The following is a 17342-nucleotide window of genomic DNA, read 5'->3' on the forward strand; positions in this document are numbered from 1 at the left end:
GAGTGCCTAATAGGTACCAGGCAATTTGCATACATTATCTTATTTAATCCACACAAAAGAAGAAATTGTTCCCCCTCATGCTTTTTTTTTCCCCCTTTCTTTTTCAGATAAGGGATCTAAGGCTTAGAGAATTTAAGTACATTTTCTGAGGTTGAATAGCTCTAAGCAGAAGTTTGAAGATTCAAATGAATTCAGCCTAACTTAGGATTTAGTGGGCACTCTGTTCACCTTTCCTTAAGCAACAAATCTCCCTACCTCTAGCTATGTCCTAGGTGGTGAGTTAACTCTGGGGATATTGGGAAGTGGGACAGGAGGACAAAGTTGCAGTACTGACCAGATCCTCTGTTCTCCTCCAGCTCCTCCTCCTCCTTTTCCTCATCCTGTTTTGTCAGACAACTCACTGTTCTTGAGCTATGTGGATTATGAGAGAAACACAATTCCCTCCCAGGAGGAAGTCAAGGGAATACACTGTTCCCTTTACATGCAAATATCTTAATTAAAGCTTGTAGGGAAGATATTTGTATGGAAATTTATGTGTTTTTGTATCTTATACATTCAGTTCCTCTCAGTAAACAAAAGGCTTTTTGCACTTCAGAAGGAAAATGGTGGCTGTCCTGTTACACCTAACTTCACCCCCCACAGGCATGGGGAGAGAAACCCGGGTCTCTTTACTACAGTCCATGGCCTCCTGTAGTCTGCTTCCCCCATCAGAATTGGCTTCAATAAAATATCCCTCCTGTTCTTGGAATTTTCTCCTAGAGAATCTTCCCTGTCCCCATGGAGACAAGCAATAATAATGTCCATCCCACTCATGCAGCATCTTCCTTAATGGGAGAGAACAGGCAGGTTTCAATCTCTCAGAAATGAGACTGCATCAAGATCACCGGAAAACTGCTCTCAGGATATCATTTTTAGCAGGGCAGAGCAGAGACCCAGATCCCACTTCACTAGTTCTTTTGTCCGTCAAGATAAACAATACATAACCAATTACCTATGTAAAGTACAAAGCCATTTTGATCACTCCAATCTTCTTAGTTTTTCTGAGTAGTTATAATATTATTTTATAATATATGTCAGTTTTCTCCACTGGGGACAGAGGATAGATAGGCTTACCTTGAAACATGTAAGATTCTGGGTAGAGATGATTAAGAATGTCAGTCACACTTCTAAAGAGTGCTAAATCTTAAGAAGACGGTGCTCACTGGTTATCCTGTCGGTCTGCCACAGCTGGAATGGATAAGTGAAGAAACCCGAGGAAGGAATCCCATCAGCCCTGGAGAACAGCCAAGAGGACATCTGCCTGGGATGATGCTGATGCCAGCCTGCCTGGGGCCATCAGGGCGACAAGGATGACATTTAAGAATCCCATCTGAGGTGTGTTTCTTTAGCGTTGAAGGAGCTGGCATTTCTCATTTATTTCTAAAATTCTGAGGACACAGAAGGGACTAGGTAACCTAAAATATGCCCTTTTAAAAATGTATCCTTGCCCACAACTATGTTTACTTGTTTCTAAGGTTCACCATAGTGATGAGGCTTCAGCTGTGGCCTTCAGTTCACCTCTCTGAGTCCCAGTGGTATTCTGGTGGTACTTTCAGTCATCTTCTGCACCTTGTAGTACAGAGTCTCATGGTCCCTTGTCTGGAACAGTATTTCTAACTCAGTATGACTGCCCAGGACTGTCCATTAACTACTCATATCAAAGAAGATGGATTCCTAATGTTCCATGTGTCTGTCTATCTGTCTACATATCTGTTACTGAGTTCTATTTGGAGGGAAAGTTTTACTGATAAGAAAAATTCTAATAAGCAAAGCACCATTCCACCCTATAAGTTGACAGTTGAGGACACTAAAAAATTAAAGTCTCCAACATGACTTTATGACTGAACTTGGTCCTAGACCTGCTTTTGAAGAAGGGCTCTTCAGTAAACCCCCAAAGTATCAGCCAAGCATTTGCTTAGTACAAAAAAAAGTTGGTGTTTATATTTGGATAGATCACTTTTGTGAGATTAAGGTGAGAAAGCCAAGGAAATGGAGAGAAAGACTAGAGACTGGTACTTTACAAAAGATCAGCTTTGAACACAGGCAAGAATGAGATTTATTTGATATCAGCAGTCAACATAGTGACAAAACCTGGGCTTCTAGCCATCACAGTCGTCAATGAGTATAAAGTGCCCATAATCAAAGATTAAAGGATTTTCCCTACAACAGTATTCTTTAGGACACTGAGATGCAAATGTCCTAAATAAGTTCCCCACATTGTTATAGTCCACTTGATTATAGTTCAATTTCCTGGTCTTTATGCCTCTTTATATCACAGTATCCCAAGATGTAAAACCCAAAACCTTTCTTATGACCATTTTTGCCTTTTATAGAATTGCTTGGGCTGCAATAAGAATCCCTGCCATTACCACTAGATTGAAATGAGGTACAGAATTTTCTAGGAAGAAAGACAGTGGCAGGTTGTATAGATACAAGAAAGACTAAAGTAACCCCAATTCTAGAAAAAATATGAAGGAATTCCCTTCCTGTAGCCTTTACCCTGTTAACCTATCTTAGATGTACCAAAGAGCAGAACATACCCAAAATTAAACCTCAGTCACCAAACTAGATTTAAGTAGTTATATAAAAAGACCTGTTTCCAAAAAAAAATAAAAAAGTAGTTTTCTAATTTTAATAGGAAGAAGGAAAGGAGCTGGGAAAATGAACATGTTTGGCCTGGGGTCAAAGCAATAGTAGGGGATGAAGTAACTGGCGTTCTCTTGTCCTTTTAGCTGTGACTCCCACCTATTGGACAGAAATGCAGCTTCCTTCACTCTTACCATCAAATGAAGATTTTTATCCCCACAGAAGAGAAAATATGAAAAAGAAACATAGAAACACAGACCAAGCTCAACATTTTACAGAAAGATGTGATGTCTTGATAGACACAGAGCAGTCACTGATCCCAAAGAGTTCTAAATAGCACTCCCATCCTTCACTAGATGTCTATATTTCTACAATGTCTGCTATTTTCTAGATAATGAGTGTGCAGATCCACTAGCTTCAATAAAGGAAGTGAGATTGCAATTCCTACTATAATTAGCTACTGATCCCTTCCTTTGTGTTCCTTTCTCTTGGTAGCTTTGCACAGATTAATAGGCAAAAGCATTAAGTTGCTTCTCTAAATTCATTCAGTTATTACAGCACCTGTCTGCAGAGAAGTCCACACTGTGTCCTGTCTTGTAATGAGCACTATACAACCTATTACAGAGCCAAAGAAATGAACAGATGCAGGGACAGTCCGGTCACTGTGGGATCTAAGGGGATGCCCTGCCTTTCTCTAACCTTCTATTCTAAACTGTGCCAGAGAAAATTAACTAAAGTTTTGTCCACATGTGATTTCTAGTTTGTTCAGAACTGAAACCTGAAGTCACAACATAGCTACTTTCAAATTAAAGTTTAGGGTTTCTTAGTAACTATATACTTTGGTATTTTAGGAGATCTGACCCATTTTATAGATTCTGAGCCCCAATACAAGCACATCAAAAGTACCACTGCTGTTAAAGAAGAATCAGTTGTGTGAGTGTGGTATCTTGGGCTCCTGGGATTATAAGAATGATAGTAGAAAACTAAAAAAAAAAAAAAAAAAAAAAAAAAAAAAAAAAAAAAAAAATCAAAACACTCTGAAATTGAATAAATACTGTTTGCCATTGTTAATTCTTATTTTGACAGAGGTGCCACGGTTCTGCAGTAAGGAAAACTAGATGGAGGACTAATGATGACTCTACCATCTTTGTAACTTTCCTAAAGGAGTCTAGAATTAGCCATAATAAACAGGCTAGAATGAGACACACATCTTCACTGTTTTGTTCAGTATAAATAGCAAAAGAATGTATTCAAAGCAGTCAAAGAACAATGAGACTCAGCAACAGGGTCTGGCCACTAGATAGAAGAAGAGTGGGTGTCCTTTTCATTCCTTGATTTTCTGCATCTATTCAGAAGAACCCAGTGCCTAAAACAAGACTAACAAAACTCTTCCAATGAGGTCAGTATCACTCAAGGACCTGTCTGGACAGCTGCCAATACGTTTTCTACTGATTAGTAGTCAGGTGTCCATAGTCTTGTTTGACATACCAGACAATAAAGAATAACTCCCTTACTCTCTGTTAGGATTCCAACTACATGGCATAGCAGCTTCCATCAGAAATAAGAATATGCAACCTTATTTCTACCTCTAGAGGATCAAGTTGTGTGATTGGTCAAGACCAGGCATGAAACTGCTTCTTATGATGAGGACCAGCTCCCATCAGAATGTAAACTAGAAAAGCACAATTTCTGCCTTTGATAGGGACTTGCATTTTCCCAGGTTGCTGGGTGGGGCTAAAATGCTTAATATGAGAATCCATGTGAGAAAGCCCACTGTGGTTGCGGAGTAAGACTGCCATCAACAACAGCTTGTTATACAAGCACTCATCCACATGCATCTTCAGAACACATGATCTGTGCAATAAAGAAGGAAGGGTTTCTGTTGCTAGATGGGCCTCCTAAATTACTAACACTGAGCAAGGAACATGATGCAACCTGTGATTATGAAAATCAGTTGACATTAATTGACATCACAAGATTTTAAATGTAAAAGCAAATACCAAGTCATTTCACAGACTGCTGGCTTCCCTCAGCACCCTGTTAACCACTTGACTCTCATCAAAGGACTTCTTTCCAGTTGACAATAAGGAACACATAATCAAGATCCAGAGAGCACTTGGGCTTTTACCTCAGGTGTCTCAGAATCAGCCACCATTCTTACTACTTATAAAACAGGAAAGAACATTCTGGTCATGTAGACCCTGTTTTAACCTCAGGTCCCAATGACAATAATGGCATGGCTTCCCTCCCCAGCCCTCAACTTGGTGTAGCTCTGGAATCCTGTTTTACCTCTGGAAACTTACTAGAGTAGTCTGTGTGGGCCATAAACTCCTTTAGGATTCTTTGGAGAGCTCTGAGTCCACAAAAGATAAAAATCAAATAAAAACCCCATGAGAATCACTTTCATAATTTTGGGATGTTATCAAATCTCTCAAACCCATGTGTGAGCCCTCACCCTGGGAGTTTCCCTGTGTTTTGTGAAGGACCTAGCTCTACACTAGGAAGATTTGGTACTGTGTGTGTGTGTGTGTGTGTGTGTGTGTGTGTGTGTGTGTGTGTGTGTGTGTGTGTAGATGAGTTAAAATTTTAAGCATGCTCTGGTGTCTTCCTTAATTGCCATAGATTTGTAAGCCAAGCTTCTGTAGTCAGTCTCTCTTCCCTGTTTTTCTCCTATATGTGTTTTCTTTTCTTTTAAACATTGTTTTTATTTTTATATAGTTCTTTGGCTGCATGTATATTTGTGCATTGCTTGTGCACATTGGATGTTCAGAAGCCAGGAGAAACCATCAGATACTGGAAACAGGAGTTACAAGCCACATGTAGGTGCTGGAAATTGAACCTGAGTCCTCAGGCAGAGAACCCAGTGCTCTTAACTGCTGAGCCATATCTCCAGTCCTAAATGTACTTTTATAAACTAAGAGTTCTATTAATGTCAAATATTCTTCCCTTTCCCTTCTGTCTCATTGGATGTGGTTCATGGTGAGTTTACCCTTTTGCAGGGTAGTGAACTGAAACACCTCTGTGGCAGTGGACCATACCTATCATGGCTTAGAAATTCCAAAGAGCACCAGAGGTTTTCATTCAGAATAAAGAAACATAGAAATAAGAATATCTTCTTTTCTCTTTCCTTTTATGAATGTCCTGTTGGAATAGAATGTTAGAAGAGATACTGGCTTTTCTTTCTTCTTGAGATGGTCAGTTCCCACAAGAATACACACACACACACATATACACATACACACATATATACATACATATGCATACACACACACATATATAGACATACATACATATATACATATTTTTTCTATTAAAGAGATATGATGGCCCCATGTCAAGTCTATCATAATTACCATTATATGTCCCAATTCTATTCCAGCTATAAAAGTCTCAAGTGCTTAGAGTCACTAAGGCAAAGGGAATATTGGCCTGCAGAACTTTGTGGAGGTATGTTACTTATCCAGTAGATTCACCTGTAAATACTGCCCTGTATTTATTAAATTTATTAAATTCACACGTAAACACATGTTCTGGAAAATGATGCTTCTATTTGTGTTAGATTGTTGTGTGTTTCCCACTTACTTGCTGTAGTGATCAACCTGTATTATGTAAGGCCTTTGAAACTTCTTTGCTCAGATTAGAGAAAGCTTTTGTATGTTAGCTTTAATAATAGTAACAGCGATTAACGTTTATTAAGCTGTTTTATCATCCTAAAACATGTGTGTTATATATATTTAATTCTATTAAGAAGGGAAGTAATGACCACATGTCTAGTCCATCCTCATTAATAACATTATTTTATGTCCCTCTTTCATTCCAACTGGCTTAAAAAGACTCAAGTGCTTAGGATGACTAAAGCAAAAGTTTTACTTACATATATATATATTTTTTTCAAATCTAAGAGTCTATTATTTTCATCATTGTGAGGACTACTGTGACATCATAAAATGAACTATTATACCACCAGATCATCTTGTCCTAAATTATTCCCATGTCCTATGGACTGCTTTTCTTAACCTGTTCAAGAGTTGCTAAGAAACTGGTCCCAGAATTCTCATCTTGGAACCCAATGATCCAGTGCCAGCCATCAGAATCCCACTTCTAACCTAAAGTACATATTCCAGACTCCACTCAAGCAATCCAGATCATGACTTGCTTGTTCCTACAGGAAATTCTTCCCAGTCATTTCATCTACTTGTTTAGAAAAAGCTTGGCCATGCTTGCCAAAGAATCCCATCTCAGTAGTGGGTATCTGATTATCTGTTGGCTCTTGAGCTGGTCTGATCCATTTCCTGCATAATCTGAAACACATACACTATTTTCCTACCCTGATAATTCTATAAATTCTGCCACATGCCAAGCATGAGCGACATGGGACAGCAGAGTCAATTCACTTTGGGTTTTGTGGATCACAGCATCTATCCCCTTTAATCCTGTCCTTTCAAGATCTCAATGATCTACCCTCTTCTTCAATGAACACATCTGAAAATATGTCTGCTCTGGAGTCACAACCTGTTCTTCTTTAGAATGTCTGGAATTTTATTTAACTACAGATCTGATTGCCAATCTCCTTGAGTTCTCTGAAGATCTAAGAAAATAATCATGGTATCTACTAAACCACCCATTTACTAAGCCCATTTACAGGTGCTCTTGGAAGCATCAAGAGCCACAGGAGGCAAAGGTGGCTGCCATCCAGCCCATTGTAAAAAGAGAAGAAATTGTTCCACTGCTTTGGTGTGGGCATGTTTGTTTTCTCATTCTAAATGTGTAACAGGAAATTTGGCAATTCACCTTTGTAAATCATTTGCATACCACTTATGTATGAGTCAGACGGCGCCTCTTTGTTTTAAGAAATTAAAAAGGAAAAGGAATAAAACATAAACTAGATCTTATCTTTACCTCTCCTCCTAACATCCTGTATGTATTCTAGAATCATCACAGAGCAAGCAAGCCTAGGCTGACAGACACATACATTAACACCAACATACTGGTGAATGCACACGCACACATGCATGTGCACAAACACTTAAATCATCTGTGTTTATCTACATTAGTCAGCAAGTTGAGTAATCAGCAAGTTCTTGGTTCTAGAAATCAAGTATAGTAAAGCAACACAAATTTGACCTGGGGTACAGAGAGCATCCTTCATGGTGGTGTTTTGTCTCTCAAACAAATCACAGTCTTGGAACCGTAGCAAGTGTATACTGAACAAGAAAGTCTTACATAGATCTCTCAAATATCGGCAAATAGCTATGATTTGGAAGCAAGAACATACAAACACTAGCCAGAAAGAAGGGCAATGCCGCTGACCCACTGTTTCTATGGAAGCTGAAACCTTGGGAAGAAATTTTCCTTAAGGTGATCATCTTAACCCTCCTCCTTAGGGGCAGCTATTTGAGCCTAGTTTATTTTCCAGTGGTCAGGAGTTCCTCTTCCTGATCCAAGAATCACATCTGGAAATGAGACTCTCTCCAGAGTGCTCTTGCTTTGGGTGTAAGGAGTGCTGAGGAGACAGTAAAAGCAATAGTTTGTCTACCAAGTATTACATTACAGGCTCTTCACACAACCTAAGTTGCTTGCTTAACATAAACATACCTCTGCTGTGTAAATATTTCTGTCCTAATTTTCAAAATAAGAAAATTGAACTGAAGCTGTGAGCACATGGTACTGATAATTGCTAAACATTAGGGAGTGAACATAGCTGAACAAGAATTCTTTAGTAACAATGATGTCTTCCAAAGAGGATAAGACTGTAGGGATATTTTGGGGACCTCAGGCATATATATACTTGCATTTCATTTTTCAAAAGATTGGGAGTATGTGTGTGGGGGGAGCAGGTTAAGCAGACCCCAAGGCATGAGGGTAAACAGGTATAAAGAATTTTTCCAATCTGTTCTTCCAGTGTGGCCAGTATTGGCAGAGCTGACTTTCACTGAAATAGCTATCCTTCCTTATTTCATACTTCTTTGGAACCAAAGACATATATTATCAAGCCATCCAGCTTCAGCTACCAGCCTGACTTGAAGCTCATGGACAGAGAATTCAAGATACCTGAACAATGGACAATTCCCATTGACCTCACTTTCCTCAAATCTGTCCTGACACACAAAGAAATGAGATGAGTTTATTGCTTGATGCTTTCCTAGGGGTAAGAACAAAATTAATGGCTGGTAGAGAAATAGTAAAGGTGTACCTTTTGGAATGTGCTCTTTATTGTTTGTTTGTTTGTTTGTTTGTTTATTACCTTTAAACCAAAGAATAAATATTAAGCACAACATCCCCAAAATGCCAATTTCAAATCTCAGCTTGTATGTTCTAATCTGATATGGCTTCCTAAGATCTGGTAGAGTCCAGGGAGACCAACAAAGTATAATTAAATATCTTCCCTTGTTTGAATTAAATTCAAACAAACAAAAAGGAGTAAGCTTCCCTTACTTTCATCATCCCTACAATAGATTTGAGTTTATCCAGTCAAGTAAAAAAATCCATTATACAGAGTAGAAGGCAATTAAATGGCGCAGACTTCAACTGGGCTTTATGACCCATATACCTGCTGAGTATCCACATCCAGGTTTGGATATGCATGGTGGGGAGAATGGTGTAGATGCTAAAGACTATACTTCAGTATATCTTAACAGGTCTTCTCTGACTATCAGTCTGTAGGTTTGCTACATCATGCTCCCATTCCCTTTTCTGGAGATACGTAGTAAGATGAATGGCCACTTTGCTGAAGACACTCTGCTTTCTCCAGATTTGATTTATTTTGCCTCCTGTGTGCTCATGATAGCATGCCATTTGCCATTCTTTGGTTGAACCATGAACAAGACACTCTGCAGACATTTCTAAAAGATTCCTCTGTACTGTTACTAACATGGAGTTTCTTGAGTAATCACTGTCATATCTGAGTGATCAATCATGCATCACAATGTCAGCAGGGACATTCAAATAAATCAAACAAGTGTATACTTGCCAGCCCCAAATTCCACCCTCTTGGATCGCCAAACTCAGGCCAACAGGATCATAATAATTCACAAAGTGATCATTTCAACCTGAATCAGACAACTGGATTCTATTCTCCTGCTAAGACCTGAATGTTTATGTTTCCTGAATCCCCAAGCTAAAATAAACATGTGGTTCGTAGCAGGAGAATGGCAGGTAATGCCATAGGAGCAAGTCTGGAAGTAGACATTTGTTAGAGGTTGTTAAATCATTAGAATAAGTGACTTCACAAAAGAGACCTTTGGAGATTCTTTGTTCCTTCTATCAAGAAAGATATAACAAGAAGGCCACTTATAAATCATGGAGCTTCACCAGACATAGAAGCTGCCTAAGACTCTGGAAAGTTGAGAAATATTTTTGTATTATCACACCCTTTATGGTCTATGGTATTTTGTTCACATGTCACCAATGAATAATATGCTCTCTGCTACACAATATTGTCCTTCTGTCTCCTTAACCGCAAATCTAAACCCTTTCCTTAGGCAAAGTACCCAAAGTAAGTCTTCTATATTTTAATTATTTCCTTCTTATTTTTTTCTTTGTAGAGACTTATTTCTGTGTAGACAGGCCTTAACCTCTATATCCACCTGCTTCAACCTTCCAACTCTTGAGAGTGCAGGTAAGCCCCAGTATAAGCAACATAAATTTTTCTTATTGCAAAAAAATAAATAAATAAAAGAAAAGGTATGACCTTGTAATGTGACCATCAGTGGGTCTATCTATGGGTATCAAGTTGTACCCAACTTCTCTTTCTGGAAAATGTGACATTCATGGTCATTTGCTTTTGTCATAACACAGAAAAACTCAATGAAGAGATTCCCGGAAAGTGTGAGTAAACCATGATTCTGAAAGCAAAATAAAATCTTGTAGTAGAAGGAAGATAACTGTATGCAAATGAAACTTCCCCACAATCAGCCTAATACCATCCTTTCTCCAAAGCCAGAATGGACAAAATGCCTCATTTTTCCAAAGCCAGTAGGATTATGGACTAACTACTTCTAGTTTACTTTGGGTTCTACTTTCCATAAAGATCTACCTTTTGAAGCAAGATTACCTTCAAATGACCATGAGGAAATTCCAGAGAATAAAACATTTTGTGAATGAGGCTAGATCTGGGAACGGTTGGCATATTGACACAGCACCAAGTTAGACTGGGTGTGCATTTGAACATACAGCTATATGTACTCAGGTCTGTTTGCACAAGGAATAAACTGTGAAACACTAGAAACATAATGTGTAGGTTATTGAGATGTATAGACAGAGTTCAGTCTAATGTCAAGGAGGAAGGAAGAATGGCCTCTCATGATAATAATAAGCTGATATGCCAAGATGCAGGAGTGGCTGAAAGAGAACTGTTGAGTGCATTGGTGAGCATGCGTGTGCATACATTTGCACCATAGTGACAGGGTAAATGGACAATGACAGACATGTAAGCAAGGCACTAGCTCAGCAACTGAGTCCTGCAGCTGGGAAAGCCTCCTTACCCTGTAGTAATCAGTACTGTAGACGTCCCTGGACATGCCGAAGTCTCCAATCTTCACTAGTAGGTTGGCTCCAACCAGGCAGTTCCTGGTGGCCAGGTCCCGGTGCACGAAGTGCTGGGAAGCCAGGTACACCATGCCTGAGGCTATCTGACTGGCGATGTGGAGCATCTGAGAGAGTCCTAGCTCCCCCTTGGCTTGGCGTGGCTGTCCATCCACAAGGATCATTGCATCTGGCCCATGGGCCCTGTAAGGAGGAAAGAGTGGGAGGAGCAGAGAGAACTTAGTATATCAACGGGTAAAGACTTTGAGGTTTTCAGGACTCTGAATCCATTTCTAGGCTGCCTGTCCCTATTTCTATCTACCCAAATTATTTTGTGTATGGCTATGGGTAAAACTACAAATTCCCCACTAACATAACACAGACATACTCAAATGGTAGAGAACAAACGTTCTCTTTCCCTATCTAACTGCTTCCCCAGGTCTTCCCAGGTGCTAGGTGCTTATTATAGAATAATTAATAAAGTAACCACTAACCCTTACCATATGCCAAGCGCTATTCTGATAGTTTTAAAGACATTTGTTTAATCTCCCTAGCCTGATTTATTTTAAAATGAAGCACAAAAATGATCAGAAAGCTCAACCAAAGTCCCAGATATCTCAGAATAGCTATATGGTAGTCAGGAGACATACTGCAAATTATTATCCATGATTATAAAGGAGAGCTGCCAAAAGGGGCATCAAGAAGGATTTTAAATAGCTCTTAAGGCCCCACCCCTTGAAGTTCTGATTGGCCAGGCAATATTCATTCATTTGCATTTATGACAAGCTCCCAGTGCTGATGCTGCTGATACACTGTCTGCAGCCCCCAGCTGTAAGTGGCATAAGGCTAGCTCCATACCCTAAGCAGTCCACAACAGCAAAAGCAAGGCAGGAGAAGAAACACTGATTATAGAGCAGAGGTCTTGGGGGCTCAACATTTCCTCTATGCTAAATTCAAGCCTGGCTGTCTTATGATAACACCCTGCCCCATCAGATCGGTCCCTTTTAGTGTTCACTCTTTCCTGCAGAAAACCCAATGAGCCATAACCACACCCAAGGCTGTTATTTATGAAGTGGAGGACCAACGAGCCCTGGTGTACAGGGAAGCCCCAGCCTGCTTTACTGCTTCTCCAATTTCCACTGAAAGGCACCATTAAATAGGAACACACTCTGTTTATTATCTTTGGTGGGCTTCTCCTCTCCCCCTTGTTAGAAAAGCAGCTGTATCAGCTAGCCAGGGATGAGTCAGGAAGCCAATTCCCACTCCAGTATACCAGGACACACTTCGGCAGGTCCCCCAAACCACCAACCAGGAGACATGCTAATAGGCAGGACTGACCCTGACAGTTAAGTGGGCATTTGGGAGAGTAGCCTGTTAAGTCAGCTCCTAGTAAGAGTTGCTGTGACCCAGGCTTTCAGCCTGGAGTTTTGTAAAAGTTTAGCCTTGATTAACAGAGCCTAGGAAGACAGATAAGAATCTGGATAACCCCTGAGAATCTGGGTAGCAAGTTGACATAAAATGCCTGGGGAGACTGTTGACCTTAATTTGAATAGACTCCCCATGCTGTCTTCAGGAAGTGAGTCCAAAGACATAGAAGGATCACTAAGTTCTTCCTATGTTCCTGCCACAGAGAATCAAAGGATGAATGATTCAGTGCAGACACAGCTTCTTGTCATCTGTATCTATTATGGGTCAGAAATAAAATGCTTCCAGAGACTCATGTGTCAGAAATTTTAGGCTCTACTAGTGAAACTTTTTTAGGATGTTAGAAGCCCTTGAGAAGGGAACCCTTGCTAGAGGAAGTAGTTCACTGTCACTGGTGTGGAGGTATCATATACTCATAACCCAAATTCTTTCTGCTCCAGTCTATTCCTGACTACCAACATGATTTGACCTCACATGCCAGCACCGTGTTTGCTGCTATGATGACCTGCATCCCTTTGAACTGTGAGTCAAAATTAATCCTCCTGCACCTAAGTAGCCTCTTGTCAAGGAGTTGGTCACAACAATAAGAAATGTTATTATCTCTTTTGGTTTGTGTTTTCTTATTCCTTGGTGTTTCTTCTGCCCTGGTCTTCACTCTTGCCTGTCCCTGCTTCTCCTTCTTCTACTTCATTTTCTTCACTTTTCCCTGATAGTAAGAGATTCATGGGGGCTTTGTTGAGCCCTTCTGTTGCACTTGGGATGGGAAAAGTCAGTTGTATCCCTGGAGAACATGATGCAGTGCAAACTAGGATAGAGGAAAGAAACACATGATGAGGGAAATTCTGCACACTCAGTTGGAGTAGACTGGAAGTGACCATGATCCAAAGCTTGTATAAAATAATAATAGTAGCAGTAATTTTTACTTTGCCAGTCTGACTTTTCCCTTTCCTTTCTATAAGTCTGAATGCTGACAGTTAGAATTTACCTGAATACAAAATGCCCTTTCTTTATCAACCATCTTTACTTTCTGATAAGTTTACAATTTGATGACATCATATTCATCATCAAAATGTCTATGGCTGTGGAATTTTCAAGATTGATATAAGATACTAATCTTACTTGGGAATAAGATTTTTATCACATTGGGGCAATAGAATAGGTAGTCCTAGAATCAGTTTGTGAGTCTCAATGTTGGATCCACATGGGATATATTATCCATGTTTTATTCTTCTTTTCAGTCCATCTGGGAGCCAAAAAAGAAAAGTACGGGTGTCTCATCATGAATACAAAAGATCAAGTCTATCTGTTAGGGCAATAACACATGAGAATGAAAGTTAGGTCTGGGGGTGCAGCTCTCTTTAAAAGGTGCCTTCCTGGCATATAGAAAGCCTCAAGGTCCATCGTCAGCCCTACGCAGTCAGTTATAGAAGTGCACACTTGAGATCCCAGAACAGGAGAGATGAAGGCAGGGGAATCTGAAGTTCAAGGTCATTCTCAGAGAGAGAGAGAGAGAGAGAGAGAGAGAGAGAGAGAGAGAGAGAGAGAGAAGAGAAAAGAGAGAAGAGAGAGAGGAGAGAGAGAGAGAAGAGAGAGAGAGAGAAGAGAGAGAGAGAGAGAGAGAGAGGGAAAGAGAGAGAGGAGAGAGAGAGAGAGAGAGAGAGAGAGAGAGAGAGAGAGAGAGAGAGAGAGAGAGAGAGAGAGAAGAGGATAGGATAGGAGTAGAAGAAGAAAGGGAAAGGCAGGTGCTTTTGATTTGTCATCCTAATTTGCACTCACAGTGGCAAGTATTATTTCTGATCACAGAAGACTCCAAAGGTCCAGTGAAGCTGAAAGAGAGGGACAAGCAGGTTGTCCCATCTTGTTTACCTGAGGAACTTGTTAAGGTCTCCATGCTTCATGTATTCAAAGACCATGATGAGTGGGTCCCCATCACCACAGACCCCATAGAATTTGACAATATGCTCATGCTGCAGGTTAGTGAGCAGCTCAGCCTCCCTCTGGAAATCCTTCCTGGCAGCCAAGGTGGGATCCTTCAGTGCCTGGGAATCACACAACATAAGATTTTAGCAACCAGGAGGCATAGAGTTATCTTCTCCTGCTGGTGAAAACTGTTACCACATCCATCTGGACGCTCAGCAGATGGGATCTATTTTAAAACATAAAGGCAAAGCACGCTGGTGAACCCCTTCTTCAGTCAGCAGAGAGGCCCACATCCCAGGCTCTGGCAGTGACTTCAATCTATGTTCATCTTCAATCCCCAAAACTCCCTCGATATGAGTGGCAGGGAGCAAAGCTGTGAGATGGAAGAGCCCAGAGACTCCTATTCCTAAATCTTCCTTTACCAAACAAGTGCCTTTGATACAGAGACTGAACAGCACCACCCCAGTTGTTTTATCAGTGTAAATTTGTAAATCAGTGCACACTCAGAGGGCATAGAGCTCTATTCTCCAGCTGGTGAGAACTGTTACCACATCTTTCTGGACCCACAATGAGTATGTTCAGACAGTGTCGTGATGTTCCCCTCACCCTTTGAGTCCTTGTGTCTTCATGGTGAAAGAGGCTGTATTAGTAGAGAAAAGTGAGCACTTGGCTTGTAGAAGGCAATGTGTTTTCCAACCGAAAGTTTAGCAGAATTGCTATGGGGAAAGCAGGGTTACAGTTAAATTATGGAAGTCTTAGATGAACACAAGACGTGGAAGACTGCTACCAAAGCCCAGTGAAGAATGATGAAGAGGTGAGCCAATGGGAGAAACTCTGCCAAGATTCTATGACTTCGTTCTACAAGGATTTCAGGCCCAAATGTGATCCAGACAGAAGGACAGACCTACTCATTTCTTATTCCTAGAAGAAGAATGCAGCATAAAAGGAGTATACAACACCCAGTTGGTGTTTTAAGCATCAGTCAGGGGTTATGACTTCAATACTAAACATAATTAATTGATATAAGAGACAGTGAACAGGACACTACTATGAAATTAATCTTGGTTGTCAACTTGAAATACCCGGGAAGGGGGATCCTCAGTTGAGAAATTGCCTTCATCAGATTGTTCTCTAAGTATGTCTGTGTGGCATTTTCTTAATTCCTGATTGATGTGGGAAGGTCAAGTCCCCTGTGGATGATGCTATCGCTGGGCAGCTAGTCTTGTGCTGTGGAAGACAAATAGCTTCATGTAAACTTAGGAGCAAACTAGTGAGTAGCATCCTCCATGGTCTCAACTTCTGCCTTGAATTCTTCCCCTGGCTTCCATGATGAACTGTAATCTGTAAGATGGATTAAAGCCTTACCCCACACAGTGCTTTTAGTCATGGTGTTTATCGCAGCTCCACCAAAATGGAATTGCCATCCTGAGGATAGGCAATGTTGTGCAAATTGAAGGATAGTCTGTTCAGAGAGGAGCTCTATACCAAACAAGAAGCCTATGCAGGCACGCCCACACATTTCTCAACTCCTTATAATTGCCATAAGTTCATAAAGTTAATTTACCACATGATGACCACTAGGTAACCAAAAAGCAAAGTTAAAACTGGCCCCTGATTTCAGGTCATTGAGACTCTAAAGTGACTAGATACCAGTTTATGTGCTCTCTCTCTCTCTCTGCTAGATGTATGGCCTTTTCTGGTGACTCAGACCAAATGACCTGCCATGCAAGGGCTGCAGATTCTCCCTAGCCAGAGATCTTCTTCCATCCACTGCATCACCATTGGTTGGAATCTGCCAATTGTTTTGGATTCCCAAACTGCAGTGGCATGAACCTGCAAATGATGGAGTAAGTGAACCTCTCCAACTTTTCAGTAACCATCAGGAATAATAGATGCTCAGCCTGAAAAGGTTATCTACCCCTTCAGTTCCCCAGGGCACATTTCTGGAGCTGGAGAACATGGGTGTAAGCCTGTGTGAAAACCAAGACATGTTTACACATTATAAATGACAGGAACAATAGCAGGCATTTCAATCTTTGCTGAAATTCACAGAACCCCAGACTTCAGTACTGAAAGCGTCCAGGGCCATCAAAGCAAGTGTCCAGGGCCTGATATGAAGCTCCACCCCCAACTTCAACCAATAACACCTTTCCTTCTTTGAAAAATTTAAAAGATTTTGCAATAAAAAAAAGTTATCAATTAAACAGCCTACTAACAAAAAGTACTGAAAGTTACTTAGTATAACCTTTCCATTTTATAGATGCGAAAATTAAGGCCTACAACACACATGCAGCTTGCCATTGGGCAACAAGCTATGGGTTGGGTCTAGAATCCAGAATACTTTTCACCCCACCCCATATACTTGAATCAACTTGTTGGATGAACTTTTTAATAGACAAGTCCCCCAGGGAATAGCAGACAGAAGAGTGAAGGGATGTACACATGTAACCAACTGAACTTGGAAGAGTTTGGGCTGACATCAGAACAGCTCCCTCCAGTAAAGATATCCAGGTAGAAAAGCCAAAGATCATAATAAAGTGAGGTTTGTTTTCCCAGCCCAGTGGTGATTTTTACCAGACCTAATTCTTTTTAGTTTTTGACACAGTTTTATGCTACAGCTAAGAATGACCCTGAATTCCTGTTTCCACCTCCAAAGCCCTAAGATTTAATATCATGTTCTGCCATGATTTGTTTTATGCATTGCTGAGGATTGAACCCATGGCTCTGTGCATGATAGGTAGGAAGCCTGCCAACTGAGCTATGGCTCTAGCTCCCAAGACCTATGACCCAATGTGATGATCACTTTAGCTCTGAGGAGAGAGATACCTAAGAATAAAGGAAAATTTCCA

The 17342-nt window shown here is 40.5% G+C and overlaps 1 protein-coding gene across 6 annotated transcripts in view; it reads right to left on the minus strand.

The window, feature by feature from the left end:
• Positions 1-17342, minus strand: part of NTRK3 (neurotrophic receptor tyrosine kinase 3) — a gene marked incomplete at its 3' end in the record, with an annotated part of 361952 nt that overhangs the window by 40491 nt on the left and 304119 nt on the right. For all 6 annotated transcript variants that reach the window (XM_080914000.1, XM_080913999.1, XM_080913997.1 and 3 more), the window contains 2 exons: positions 14440-14612; positions 11109-11352 (listed from right to left, as the gene is read on the minus strand). In XM_080914000.1, coding sequence (XP_080770126.1) covers positions 11109-11352; positions 14440-14612 — 417 coding nt within the window. The remainder of the gene's footprint in view (positions 1-11108; positions 11353-14439; positions 14613-17342) is intronic.

The sequence above is a fragment of the Micromys minutus genome (genome assembly GCF_963924665.1).
Source record: "Micromys minutus genome assembly, chromosome: 3".
In the NCBI taxonomy this organism is placed as follows: domain Eukaryota; kingdom Metazoa; phylum Chordata; class Mammalia; order Rodentia; family Muridae; genus Micromys; species Micromys minutus.